This window comes from Polypterus senegalus, chromosome 3 (genome assembly GCF_016835505.1).
Source record: "Polypterus senegalus isolate Bchr_013 chromosome 3, ASM1683550v1, whole genome shotgun sequence".
Taxonomy (NCBI): Eukaryota; Metazoa; Chordata; class Cladistia; order Polypteriformes; family Polypteridae; genus Polypterus; species Polypterus senegalus.
Window position 1 is genome coordinate 263,760,148 of NC_053156.1, and position 14,590 is coordinate 263,774,737.

Genomic DNA, 14,590 nt, shown 5'->3' on the forward strand with positions numbered 1-14,590 from the left:
AGCAGCAAGGAATTTCGTTAGCATAGTGAGACGCTTCTGATGTCGTGCTGGATCCTTGTCATTACAAACAATTGCATAACTACATACAGTGCATCCGGAAAGTATTCACAGCGCATCACTTTTTCCACATTTTGTTATGTTACAGCCGTATTCCAAAATAGATTAAATTCATTTTTTCCTCAGAATTCTACACACAACACCCCATAATGACAACATGAAAAAGTTTACTTGAGGTTTTTGCAAATTTATTAAAAATAAAAAAACTGAGAAAGCACATGTACATAAGTATTCACAGCCTTTGCTCAATACTTTGTCGATGCACCTTTGGCAGCAATTACAGCCTCAAGTCTTTTTGAATATAATGCCACAAGCTTGGCACACCTATCCTTGGCCAGTTTCGCCCATTCCTCTTTGCAGCACCTCTCAAGCTCCACAGGTTGGATGGGAAGCATCGGTGCACAGCCATTTTAAGATCTCTCCAGAGATGTTCAATTGGATTCAAGTCTGGGCTCTGGCTGGGCCACTCAAGGACATTCACTGAGTTGTCCTGAAGCCACTCCTTTGATATCTTGGCGGTGTGCTTAGGGTCGTTGTCCTGCTGAAAGATGAACCGTCGCCCCAGTCTGAGGTCAAGAGCGCTCTGGAGCAGGTTTTCATCCAGGATGTCTCTGTACATTGCTGCAGTCATCTTTCCCTTTATCCTGACTAGTCTCCCAGTTCCTGCTGCTGAAAAACATTCCCACAGAATGATGCTGCCACCACCATGCTTCACTGTAGGGATGGTATTGGCCTGGTGATGAGCGGTGCCTGGTTTCCTCCAAACGTGACGCCTGGCATTCACACCAAAACGTTCAATCTTTGTCTCGCCAGACCAGAAAATTTTGTTTCTCATGGTCTGAGAGTCCTTCAGGTGCCTTTTGGAAAACTCCAGGCGGACTGCCACGTGCCTTTTACTAAGGAGTGGCTCCCGTCTGGCCACTCAACCATACAGACCTGATTGGTGGATTGCTGCAGAGATGGTTGTCCTTCTGGAAGGTTCTCCTCTCTCCGCAGAGGACCTCTGGAGCTCTGACAGAGTACCCATCGGGTACTTGGTCACCTCCCTGACTAAGGCCCTTCTCCCCCGATTGCTCAGTTTAGATGGCCGGCCAGCTCTAGGAAGAGTCCTGGTGGTTTCGAACTTCTTCCACTTACGGATGATGGAGGCCACTGTGCTCATTGGGACCTTTAAAGCAGCAGAAATTTTTCTGTAACTTTCCCCAGATTTGTGCCTCGAGACAATCCTGTCTCAGAGGTCTACAGACAATTCCTTTGACTTCATGCTTGGTTTGTGCTCTGACATGAACTGTCAACTCTGGGACCTTATATAGACAGGTGTGTGCCTTTCCAAATCATGTCCAATCAACTGAATTTACCACAGTGGACACCAATTAAGCTGCAGAAACATCTCAAGGATGATCAGGGGAAACAGGATGCACCTGAGCTCAATTTTGAGCTTCATGGCAAAGGCTGTGAATACTTATGTACATGTGCTTTCTCAGTTTATTTATTTTTAATAAATTTGCAAAAACCTCAAGTAAACTTTTTTCACGTTGTCATTATGGGGTGTTGTGTGTAGAATTCTGAGGAAAAAATGAATTTAATCTATTTTGGAATAAGGCTGTAACATAACAAAATGTGGAAAAAGTGATGCGCTCTGAGTACTTTCCGGATGCACTGTATATAATTCATGTCAGATACCAGAAGAACTGGCTAGTTATTAATACCTTCGCATTGGTCAAGCAGACATCAGCATCTTTTAAAATAACCTGCTTGTGTTCTTCATATGTTATCTGCCTAGTCTTTCTCTCAGCTGAATTGCATGGCTTTGTGAAATAGACTTCACAAATTACATTTGGCACAAATAATCTTCTTGCTACAACAAGTAAGACATTGGGTCAGTGAACCAAGAGAGTTGCAGTCATCAGGTTATATTGATATATAGTTGTGTGTCATCAGCATAGCTGTAGTAGTTCACGTTATGCCTTGAGATAATCTGACCTAATGGAAGCCTGTAGATCCAAAAGAGCAGTGGACCCAGGATAGATCCTTGTGGAACACCATATAGAGTATCAGGTGTCTTCGAAGTATATTTACCACAACTAACAAGGAAATTCCTACCTGTTAAGTAAGCCTGTAACCAATTTAAGATAGTGCCAGAGAGGCCCATCCAGTAACTAAAGAGATTCATAAGAATATTGTGATCAATAGTATCAAATTCTGCACTCAGATCTTAGAGGATGAGAACAGATAAACAGCCTCTGTCCACATTAACGTGCAAGTCATTTAGTATTTTAACCAGTGCAGTTTTGTTGATTTGTTCTAAAACCTGACTGAAACTTGTCAAGAATAGCAAGTTTATTCATGTGATCATTTAGCTGTGTAATGACTGCCTTTTCTAGAATTTTACTTAAGAAAGGCAGGTTAGAAATAGGCCTAAAACTGTCAAAAACAGGAGTGGAGAATATTTTTCTTGAGCAGGGGTTTAACAGCAGCAATCTTAAGAACAGTCTGGAAGACCCCTGTATTTAATGATGACTTTACTATGTCAAGCGCACTATTAATTGGCACACCAGATACTTCTTTGAAAAAGCTTGTTGGTATTGGGCCAAGGACACAGGTGCAGGGTTTCAGTTGAGAAATTATTCTACATAAATCAGGTAAATCTATCTTGCTGAAAGTATTTAATTTGCTTGAAATGGAATACCGGTATTTAATAGGATCAGCTTTGTGGGAAATGTACTATATTATTTCTAATACCATTAATTTTGTGATTAAAAAATATAGCAAAAGCCACACAAGTCTCACTGGAAGTTTTTTGGAGGCATTCCATTGAGTGACCTGGGTTTAGCAATTTACATAGATAAGTAATGAGAGAAAGCAAAAAAAGAGTAATGCCAATTTTTCAATTAGGGTAAATGGGACACTGTCCTGGGCAGCACGGAGGCACAGTGGTAGCACTGCTGTCTCACAATAAGAAGACCAGAATTCTCATTCTGTAGACCTCTGCATAGAGTCTGCATTTTTTGTCTGTGTGGGTTTTCTCCAGGTGTTCCAGTTTCTCCCATAGTCAGAGGACACAAAGGTAAGGTAAATTAGCCTTATTGTCTGCGTGTGTGTGTGTTCAAACTGCGATGGACTGCTGGCCTGTCTAAGTGTTGCTCCTGCTTTGTGCCCAATGATTGCTGGGATTGTCTCTATCCTCCCCACAACCCTGCCCTGGATAAGAGAGTTATGAACATAGAAAGGATGGATGAAACACTACCCCCATTTCACAGCAGATGGTGCTCTTGTGCAAAAATTAAATAAGTAGTAAACTTGCCTTAATAACTTAAATATTTTAAAAATTTACACAGCAAGCACAGACATAATTACATTTTCCAATTTTGCATTATATGTTCAATGCAATTTCTATTCTAGAAAAATATTTTTGGAGTATGTGAAATTTTCTTGGTTCTTGGCACTGTTAGTTTGTTTCTGGTTTGCTTGTACAGCAATGCCTGCAGCATTCTTGGCATAAATCATATGGCCAAAAGTATGTGGACAGCCCTCCAAATTACGGAGTTCAGGTATTTTAGCCACACCCACTGATAACAGGTGCAAAAAATCAAGCACACAAATGTGTAATTTCTATGAATGGGTCATACTTAAGAACTCAGTGACTTTAAACATGGCACTGTCATAACTTGAAACTTCAGTGCTGCTAGATCTTTTTCAGTCAACTGTAAATGCTACTATTAGGAAGTGAAAGTATATAGGAGCAACAACAGCTTAGCCATTGGTAGACCATGCAAATTGACACTGTTAAATGTTGAAGCGCATAGCCATTACAAATCGTCTATACTCTGTTACATTACTCACAACAGAGTTCCAAACTACTTCTTGAAACAACATAACATAATAAATGTGCATTGGGAACTTCATTAAGATTCCATGGCTGAACTACTGCATACATGCCCAAGATCACTTTGCACAATGCCAAGCATTGTCTGGATGGTGTAAAGCACATCACCATTGGACTCTGGAGCAGTAAAAACATTTTTCCTAGTGTCATGAATCACACTTTGCTATCTGGAAGTCTGATGGACGAATCTGGATCTGGTGGATGCCAGGAGAATGCTAACTTCCTGACTGCACAGAGTAAAGTTTGGTGGAGGAGAGAAAATGGTGTGGGGCTGGTTTATGGGGTTTAGGCCAGGTCCCTTGGTCCCAGTAGAGAGTACTGTTAATGCTTCAGAATACAATGACATCTGAGGTAATTGTGCACTATCAAACAGTTTGGGGAAGGCTCATTTCTGTTCCACCATTGCTGTAACTCTGTGCACAAAGTCAGGTCCATAACGACAAGTTTGGTGTAGAGGAACTGAAGTGGCCTGCACAGAACCCTGAACTCAACCCTACTGAAAATCTTTGAGATGAACTGGAACTGTGATTGTGAGCCAGGTCTTTTCTTCTGATATAAGTACATGATCTGACAGATGCTCTTTTGGCTGAATGGGCACAAATTCCCATGGACACACTCTAAAGTCTTGTGGAAAGCCTTTTCAGAAGAGTAGTGGCTGTTATAGTTGCAATGGAGGGGGCAACTTCATATTAATGGCCATGGCTTTGAAAAGGGATATCCAACAAGCTCATATAGGTGTGATCTCCACAAACATTGGTCCATATAATGCACCTTTGCTCCCGTGTGCACATGAGCAGCCTGAACTTTACAGTCTACATTGGGTCCTGAAGAATAAGGCCCTTTAAAGTCACTGACTGGTTGACTTTTTTGTGATGCATGTACACCTTACTATTTTAGAGTATTGTCATCCCTATCAAAAATAACTTTAGTTATGTACAGTTCAATTTAGCATTCTTCTCACTCAACAAAAATTGCAAGTTTAGAAATATTCATTTGCATATCTATTTTCAGTATTGAGTATATGATGCTGATGTTTTGTATTAATACTATAATTTATAGGGTGTACTGTACGACAAAATAATATGCCAACAGATCTTCATTTTCTGTGTTTTTGTTTATGCCATTATTCAGCTGATATTTTATCATCACAATGACTGGTACCATAATATATTGTGAAATGCTATATATCTCACTCATTTCCAATGTGACCAATGTCCCACAGCTTATACAGTAAAACTCCAATGATCTTTTCTCTGCAAACATTTACGCTGCCACCTCTGCTTTAGACTGCTCAGTTGGGGTCAGTAGCAACATCATCTGCCCGGTCTTCTTTCCACCTCTGTGAGATGAGGCAACCACAGCCAGGATCCTGCGTGTGACTAGCAGAGACCACATACCAATGTCAATGGATTTAAGCAGAGGTGTGTGTCTTGTAAGTTCTTTTAAGTGCCCAAATCTCTCTCTTTCCCTCTTGTGTATGCATAAGCACAACCGCACTATGCGGCTCCATCCCTTCTGACGGCATCTCTCTCTCTCACCAGATCCCTGTAGCCCCACCAGAATTTTCATTCCATTAATGCAACTGTCAAAGAGGAAAGAGAGCTCAACACTGCATTATTTGCTCCCCACCAATTACATTTGTTTAAATCATGTCAACTTCTTACCTGATTAGTGATTGTGACAGTCTCTCCTTCCTTTACTGTCAGTTCATTGTTTCCAGGTTCTGCTGTAAAGTCATATAAAACTCGAGCCTGCAGAAATACAAAAAGCAAAGTAATACCAGATTATTTTCAATAAACAAAAAATAAATCTAGAGAAATGCATGTCTACAGTAATTGTAATACTAGACGGTTAGTCATGTAATCACAATGCTATCTATGCAGTGTTCAGCATTCCAACAAAGGTTTCTTATAAATAAAGTAATGCAATTGCATTAATTATTAGTTATGTTCATTGTATCAACTCATAATTGATTTAATAATGATCTCTTAATTAATGATCAATGTATTAATTAATATTTACACACTTTTTTATACTTCACTCTGCATGCTTGTGAACTATTTCAACAATACACCATACTCCTTTTTACGTATCAGTTTCAACTTCAGCTGCATTTACCATATGTGATCAGAATAGTGTAATATTTTTGAGCTTGGTTTCTAAGTGACAAAAATACAGATGGGCAAAAAATAAATACACACTGAAATTTTATTAAACACCCAAAAACAATTAGCACGATAATATCTCAGTTATTTCACTATGAATTAAGTGCATTTCATCAGAGGATTTTAAAAGTTACTTTAATTTCACTCTACACATATTTCAATTACACACCATTTTCCTGGAACATAACCGTAACATACAAGATGTTGTGGGTGTACTGAAAAATAATAACATACAGCAAAGGAAAAAATGTGCAATGATACAAGAAGAATGATGTCTGTTGAAGAATATATATCAAACAATTTGACAGCTTTAAGAATTTATAAAGTGTTGTCCTTTTGGTTAAAAACAGTTTTTAAACCTGTTGGTCTAAGCTTTAACAATTCATTAATTCATTAGCTGTTAGAATAATTTCTGCCTTTTGTGTTTAGAATCCTGTATTATGATATGGTGTGGGACTTTAGAATCGCCTTTTAGTACTGAATACAACCCACCCAATAACCCAACAACCATAATGAATGAAATGAAGAATGCACTTGTAGAAATGATTTATGTCAGTATAGAATGATGAGCACTATGAGGGACAATTAGCACTGTACATACACTGAATTTATGGGCAGGACAAGAGGTGGGGTATTCAGAAAAATGAAAGAGACAGGTTACCTGGAAGAAAATAGGCAATACTCCACTACAATCCTAGACTTTCTGCAAAGAAGGGGAGGACTAAGGATGACTAACTATCTTTATAATGAAAGAGAATGAGGCCATTGTGGGCTTGGGAGAAGGGTACAGTTACATTTTTTTTTATATATTTCTGTTTGTGTTTTCTCGATTTGCTCATGCTTCACTCTGAATAAAATATACAATTTTTGTTTAGCATACTAAAAAAAGATGAATTGACATGATGAAAACGATGATGATAATGAGGCTTAGCCTTCAAGGCAGTATTCTGGGTAAGACAATCGTTACAATATCCACTTTTGTTACACATGAATAGACAGACTTCACATCTTAAATGAGGTCTGGGTACGGTAATATTTGGCAAACCACATATGATGGGTGAGCAATTTAGCCCAGGCCAGATCAGCTTATAGCTGCTGCATGGAGTTACCAAGTGGGCACTCAATACCTACAAGGCAAATAAATGGTAGAAGTTAGTTGCTATGTAAGTATAATGCATGGATATGCAGGGTATTATCTATTCAGATTAGGCCATGCCAATAGAAACTGGTTCCTAAGACACCAAATATTATGTCACTAACAAAGAATGAACTCAAAAATCCTGGCTGGATCCTGTTCATAAGTTTAAACTAAAAATGAACAAGAGCATCAGTTTTTTTCAGTAATCACAACATTGGCATGCTACTCAATTGTACAAATAATAATAACATAACAAATATAACCATTTATTTTTAACCTAACACAGAGAAAGCAAATGAAAAATTGAAGTACAAAGGAAAACAAACAAAACAAGATTTAACCCCCATCCAAGAGAAAGAAAACAAAAAGAACAGAATAATATAAAAAATACTAGCCTAAGAGAGTTAATCACAGTCCCAGCAAGCTTACTCTAAAATAATATTAATGAATTCCTTGCCATGTTTTAAAAATGTTTTGGACAGGAGAATTACATTTTTTCTACTTTGAGATAGAAAGTCAGGTACTCATTGAGTTATGGAAGGTGAGATGGCATTCTTCCAGTTAAGCAAAATAAGTCTGCATGCAATTAGTGTGGTACTGTTTATCCCTACGTAATTTAATGCTTTCTGGGAGTACACCAAATACTGCCTTTAATGGATAAGAAGCGATTATGACTTTAAATATGTGTGAGAAGTATGTAAAGATATTTGTCCAAAATGATATTTAGTTATTGCATTCCCAAAACAAATGATCTAGTGATGCTGGAGCAGGATGGCAACCCTAGTGGGTTGGACCTTGCCCTGGTACATTTTAGAAAATTTTAAACAAAATAAATGTGATCAATGAAATACCTTAAATGGAATTATGGAATGCTTGGCACATAATAGACACCTAGAGTGTATTCTTTGTATGGCTGATTTCCACTCCGTTTCTGAAATTCTAATTGACAGGTCCCATTACCTAGGAAAGAGAATCTTGTTAACGCTTCCTTTTAGATATAGTCGGGTGGACCGTCCTAGAAGATACTTCAGTTTAAGCTGGGTTTGTCTTTCATCTCTAAAAAATTCATCAAAGAGGAGTAGAGGAAAAAGTCTTAATCACTTTTCTGCAGACTCTAGATATTTTAACAAAAGTTAAAGATATTTCTCAAAGGATAAAAAGGAAGTTAAATTCACAGCTCTCACCAACAGTGAGAATGATATCAAGAAGTAAAAGATAATTTTCAGGAACAGGAAAACCTAGTGTGAATGTGCTTCTCTTAAGAGGCATTTCATGATGGGAGTTGAGTCCAGCTCTATGAATAGAGAAGACTAGGGCAGGGGTCCTCAATCCCAGTCCTGGAGAGCCGCCGTGGCTGCAGGTTTTTGTTCTGACCTGGTTGTTTAATTAGAAAGCAATTCTTGCCAATAAAGCACTAACAAGCTATGAAATTAAATTAACTCTGCTATGTCAGGTCATTCTCATATCCTAGATTTTCTTTCCCTTTCTATCATGCAAATGATTTGAAGGCTAAAATGGACAAGTAATTCTCAGTCCTTCACTTTTTTCTCTTCATTTTTCTTCCAAGTATTTAATTAAACCCAATAGTGCAGATAAATACACACAGGTGTAAATGTAAATAAGCTAAATGGAGAAATGCTGCTCTCTCCTGTCATTTGCATGTTATTGATAATAAGGAGCAATTAAAATAGCTGTTTAAGACAAAATTAAGCAATAAGGGCTCAAAATCACTAAAGTGAAGCAGAAGTGTTACTTTAGCAATGAGTGCTTTTTATTAAGCAACTGGGTTGGAGCAAAATCCTGCAGCCACTGCAGCTCTCCAGGACCGTGATTGAGGACCCCTGGACTAGGGCTATGAGGTTGTGTGTAACGATTAGACCTGGCAATAATTATGGAAAGCACTGGACATAGTTGAGATGTAATTGTCAATGTGCCTGTTGAATGTTTTGTGTAAAATGGGTATCAATAACGAGCATTGTGGATTTTGTTTTAGTTGTAGAAAATCTGACCTATTCTACATAACAGCAAGAACACTGGAGCATCTTGTCAACAGTGGTTTGTCAATCTGCAGGAAGTTTCTAACTGTGTACCCCCAGGTATCTCATAAGACCTTATGCAACAGTATGGATTCAAGGGATGCTATTGGGTGCCATTTGTTTCCTGCAAAACTTCGACCTCTAAAACGTGTGTATATTGCTCCACCAATGGTGTCTTCTCGCCTGTTCACAATATTCAGATACAGACTAACACACAGCTTATCAGTAGATTATACTCTTTGGTGCGTAGATATTTGTAAGAGTTTTGTGGATGGAATTGATCTGCCTGACAGAATGGAACCATTCACAGTAAGGTGTAAAGCAGTAAGATCAAAACTTTCCTGTGGAAACTCCATGAGTGTTGTATTGGAGAGCAGTCAAGAAGCAAAACAGTTTAATTCTCAGGTTAACTCCTTTAACCTCAAGTTACCATTTTCTATTATGGTCATGAAAAGTGGCAAGTACCAAAAAAAAAAAATTGTTATAACCATTCAGCTTGAGTGGACATCTTAATGGCTGCATCCTAACTCACTTAATTGGGAGCTAATCGAAAAGGTGTGCAGGCTTTATGTATTATTAAAATGAGCTTATCTATTTCTGAAATAAAGTGAGTTTTTATAATACAAACACATCATTACAATTAATTTAAATGGAAAACATTTTTAAGTGTTACCTGCCCTCAAAAATTACCCACATTTATTTTCAAATAATACCAAACTATGTGGAAACTGACAAATTACATTATAATTATTTGTCATTAAAACAAACCCCAATAAGGTACTGCCCTGAATAAAATATTTAATAAACAGCTGTACCTAAACTTTATAACTCATAGTTTTGCACTTAAAGGAATGCAATTTTTTGGGCTTTTCCAACTAGTTCACAATCTATTTTGGATCCATGATGTCCAGAATAATGTGAGAAGACATGTGATCAACACGTATGACTAGGTGAACCACAGAACATAAACACACTGGCCTTATTGTAGCCTGCAGATCAGTCCCACCCCCTTCGGCAGACTACAGTCATGACAGTATCTGAACGAAGTGGCATCAACTGTGTTAATAATGAAGACTGTGATGGCACATCACCAACAAACCCGCTACTAAATCTGAAACAATATATGCTTGTGCTGCGGTGAGGTATACTGCGGAGAAGATCAGGTGTAAGCACTAGAGAGGTACATTTGAAAATCGTCTCAGATTCTTTTTATAAATAAATTTTCATAAAGTAGTTGCTCCTTAAATGGGGGAAACCTGTATTTAAATAATTGAGAAAAACATATCCCATTTGTTTTCTGGTTAAATATTGTAGTAAATAATGTTTCTAGCAAAATTTATTGGAGTAAAAGCAGCCATTTGTAAAAATATATCCATCCATCCATTGTCTAACCCGCTGAATCCGAACACAGGGTCACGGGGGTCTGCTGGAGCCAATCCCAGCCAACACAGGGCACAAGGCAGGAACCAATCCCAGGCAGGGTGCCAACCCACCACAGGACACACACAAACACACCCACACACCAAGCACACACTAGGGCCAATTTAGAATCGCCAGTCCACCTAACCTGCATGTCTTTGGATTGTAGGAGGAAACCGAGCCGGAGGAAACCCACGCAGACACGGGAGAACATGCAAACTTCACGCAGGGAGGACCCAGGAAGCGAACCCGGGTCTCCTAACTGCGAGGCAGCAGCGCTACCACTGCGCCACTGTGCCGCCTTGTAAAAATATAGTGAAATAAAAGTGAAAGTAGACAGATAATTTTATACTTGATTAAAGTAGAAGAAGTGAGGAAGGCAGGCTCTATTATAGGCATGGAGCTGGACAGTTTGACATTCGTGGCAGAGCGACGGGTGCTGAGCAGGCTCCTGTCAATCATGGAGAATCCACTTCATTACTACAGAACACCCATAATTAATAAAGTCAGAATGGCTATATATGTGGAATTTCAGATAATTACATACATTTTCTGTGTATTATTTAATAGGTAATTATATTTTTAGAATTATACTGGAGAATTAATTAAATTATCAGACAACAATATGAGCTAAGACAGTTGATTCAACTAACTACCAAAATATAAACACATCCACTGGCACACTACAAGATCCCAATAAATGTGAAATGTAGAATTCTTACAAGTTCCAAATTTGAAGATGAACTTTAAGGTTAGGCAATGTAGTCGATAGAAAATGTTATATGTGTGAACATAGCAATAATAAATAAATAACATTAATGGCAGGGTGAACAATATATGACACAATTAGAATATTATATACTGCAGTAAATCCACCTTAATAAAAGGGTACGTGTCTGTGTGTCTATCTGGTTGCTATATGTCTGTAATTGCAAAAGACGGCACATCACAAACATGTTTAGTAATACAATGCATTGCATTTTTCATTCCAAAAGATGGAGCATCATAATCATTAACGCCTGTTTTACAAATCCCATACTAAATGGCATATAACAGAGACATATGTATTGCATGGGGCACTGCAAACACTAATGTTGAGGTCTGTTGATTACTTGGATTTCAACCAGTCATTGATGGGTAGCACAGCTAGTCTGATAAATATTCATACAGTTATTTCAGCCCTATTCAAACTAGGATCACACGTTTAACTCCATTCGAGAGCTGTGGTTGAAAACGAATGTATACTAAATCTAGAATTCAGAAAATGGAGTAATCAAGGAAAATTTGAAAACAGTGTTTGCAAATATCAATGAATGCTTTATGTGCACCCCCCCCCAGACAGTGTATATCCACAACAGCTAAAAAAAACTGTAAGAGTCAATTCTTTTAAGTTATATAATAGTAAACTTACTTTAGTTTTCCTTAATTTGAATAGATTGTAGCTTTCATGTAGGTAATGAAAGATTTTGTTTACCCCTAAATTAGTTAACAATTTAATGGAATGTTCTTAATGCTCTGCTATATTTATGTATTTAGACAATAGAGTAATCTTAGATTAAAGTTAGACAGCTAGAAAGAACTTGTACTGCTAGGCAGAAATGCATTAAAGGCATTTAGTTTTCTGACCGTGGTGTACGTATGCATGTATGTCAAATGTAGGTCCTAGTGTATATAATAACAGACAGAAAAGTTAAGAAATGTAACCTAGTCACTTAAGCCTTAAATGGAACATTGCAGACAAGAATTTAGAGTGTGTGTGTGTATTATCAACTTTGTTCTTTATTTTTTGTGTTAACTGTTTGCATTGAATTTCACTAAAACGTTTAAAGCGTGCACACTTGGACTGTGGTGTTTTTTTTCTGTACAATGAATGTTATTAACTGCTGGAAATCCTTTTTAGAAGTTGTATTTTATACTATTGAAAACCCCCGATAAGTGTAACTACACAATGCATTACAATCAAAACAAAAGAAGGCTAATGTAGTTAAACTTATAAATGGGCATATGAAGCATCACCAAATATTTTTGTTTACTTAACAAGTTTACAGCATTTTGCTTGGGCACAAAAGCTTAATAATTAACAGCAAAAATAATATATTATTGCTCTACATATACTGTATGAAAATGTATACTTTATTGTATTACAGCAATATTTTAAATATTAATATTTTAAATATCTCAATTACTGGTTGACAGCCATAATCAAAACATAAGTGCTCATCTCACAAGAACACATCCAGTGTTACATTTAGATGATAGGTGCATGTGTATGATACGTAGCATAATTAAGTACTCCCAGACTTACTGTGGAGATTGATAAGATACCTGACATGCGTTTTCATGATTAAAAAAAATTAAGCTAGATGTTTTTCTTAATAGGTTTAATACATTTCACATTGTTGCCTATAGGGATATAATTTATATAACTTTATCTTCATTCAAATAAAAATTGAAAATGCATCACAATATAGTGCATAATTGAACTGCACTATTTAATATTATTTAATTTGGCCTCCTTGGCAATTCACATACCTAGTAATCACCTCTGAAAGCCCATGAAATGGAACTGCATCAACCTAACCTCATACTCAATCTGGAAAAACAAACAGCAGTGGTGTTTCTCTTTAAATTCATGCTGCCATTTGATCAGGCATCATAATAATGCTCTTCTCTCTTAAGCTGTATTAGTAAGGTCTGGCCAACATATTCTCAGTGTTGCTGTGGGGTCCCTTGTCTTGACTCAAAGTAACCATTTATCTTTCAGCTTTGGACGTTTGTAAAAGAATTTTGCTGCAAACATTGGTCAGTATTGAATGTGTTTAACAAACCTTCTTTGCAGTAGTGTTCAAATATTGCATCAGGTAGTCTGTATCTTGGTCTTTTCTGGAGCCAATTCTGAGTGATAGAGTCAGTGACTATGTGTCTACATACATCAAAATATCCTCCTCAAAACTTAAGTATCCATTTTTATTTGCAGTTCAAAGTTTGTGCCCTAAACAGGAAAAACTGCAAATTTCAAAAGTCTCATATTCAGTGCCTGGATTTTTAGAAGCCTCTAACCCAGGGGTTTAACACCCTGGAGAGGGACAAATAAACAGACTGCCATAGATTACAGCCCACCTAAAACGCATGACTTTGGACTGCTGAAGGAAACCAGAGCATTCAAAGAAAATCCAGATTATCTCAAATGTCTAATAGGTATATATGGTGTAAGCAAAGAAAGTAATAGTTTTGATAGTAATTCAATATTTGACAGGAAGCCAGTGTATTTTTTAAACAGAAGAATTACAGAAAAACTCAAAGTGAAACTGAAAATTAACATCATTTATTTAAAGTAAAGCAAGAATGTTTGATTCCATTCATCCAAACACCAGAAAGACAGCAGGCACATGCACACTTCTCAAAGTAACAGGTGCCATATCATTTCATAAGTGATGAACCCTGTATTTTGCACATTTAAATATGCAAAAGTATTTGTTAACGTGGTCTCAGTAATTAACATTAATAATTCTGTAATTAACATTAATCATTTCATCACTCATTTTATTTAGCATTTAGCCCATGAGCATTTTTCATTTTATTACAACTAGGTGGCCAGTTTATTAGAAATACTACTTGGTGCATCTGGATATACTTCTTTCAAAAGAGCAACACAGCACCACATATCAACAAGCTATAGACTCATGTTTTGCTTTTGGATTAAGTATTTTTGGCTAAAACATCAGCACAGCTGCATCCTCCTCTCTCCACCAGAATGAATAAGGAAAACATGTACATCTTCAGCCAATCTCCCTTTTTTTTAAAACACAGACAAGTAAAGACAGCTCAGCTCATACACATAATTTTAGTATTACTAGTTTTTCAGATATAACTAATTTCCATTCATTAG

At 37.2% G+C, this 14,590-nt stretch overlaps 1 protein-coding gene across 2 annotated transcripts in view; it reads right to left on the reverse strand.

Moving 5' to 3' along the window:
• LOC120526117 (sorting nexin-9-like) overlaps positions 1 to 14,590 on the reverse strand; it is a 137,122-nt gene that overhangs the window by 77,389 nt on the left and 45,143 nt on the right. For both annotated transcript variants that reach the window (XM_039749051.1, XM_039749052.1), the window contains exon 2: positions 5,608 to 5,694. In XM_039749051.1, the coding sequence (XP_039604985.1) occupies positions 5,608 to 5,694 (87 nt within the window). The remainder of the gene's footprint in view (positions 1 to 5,607; positions 5,695 to 14,590) is intronic.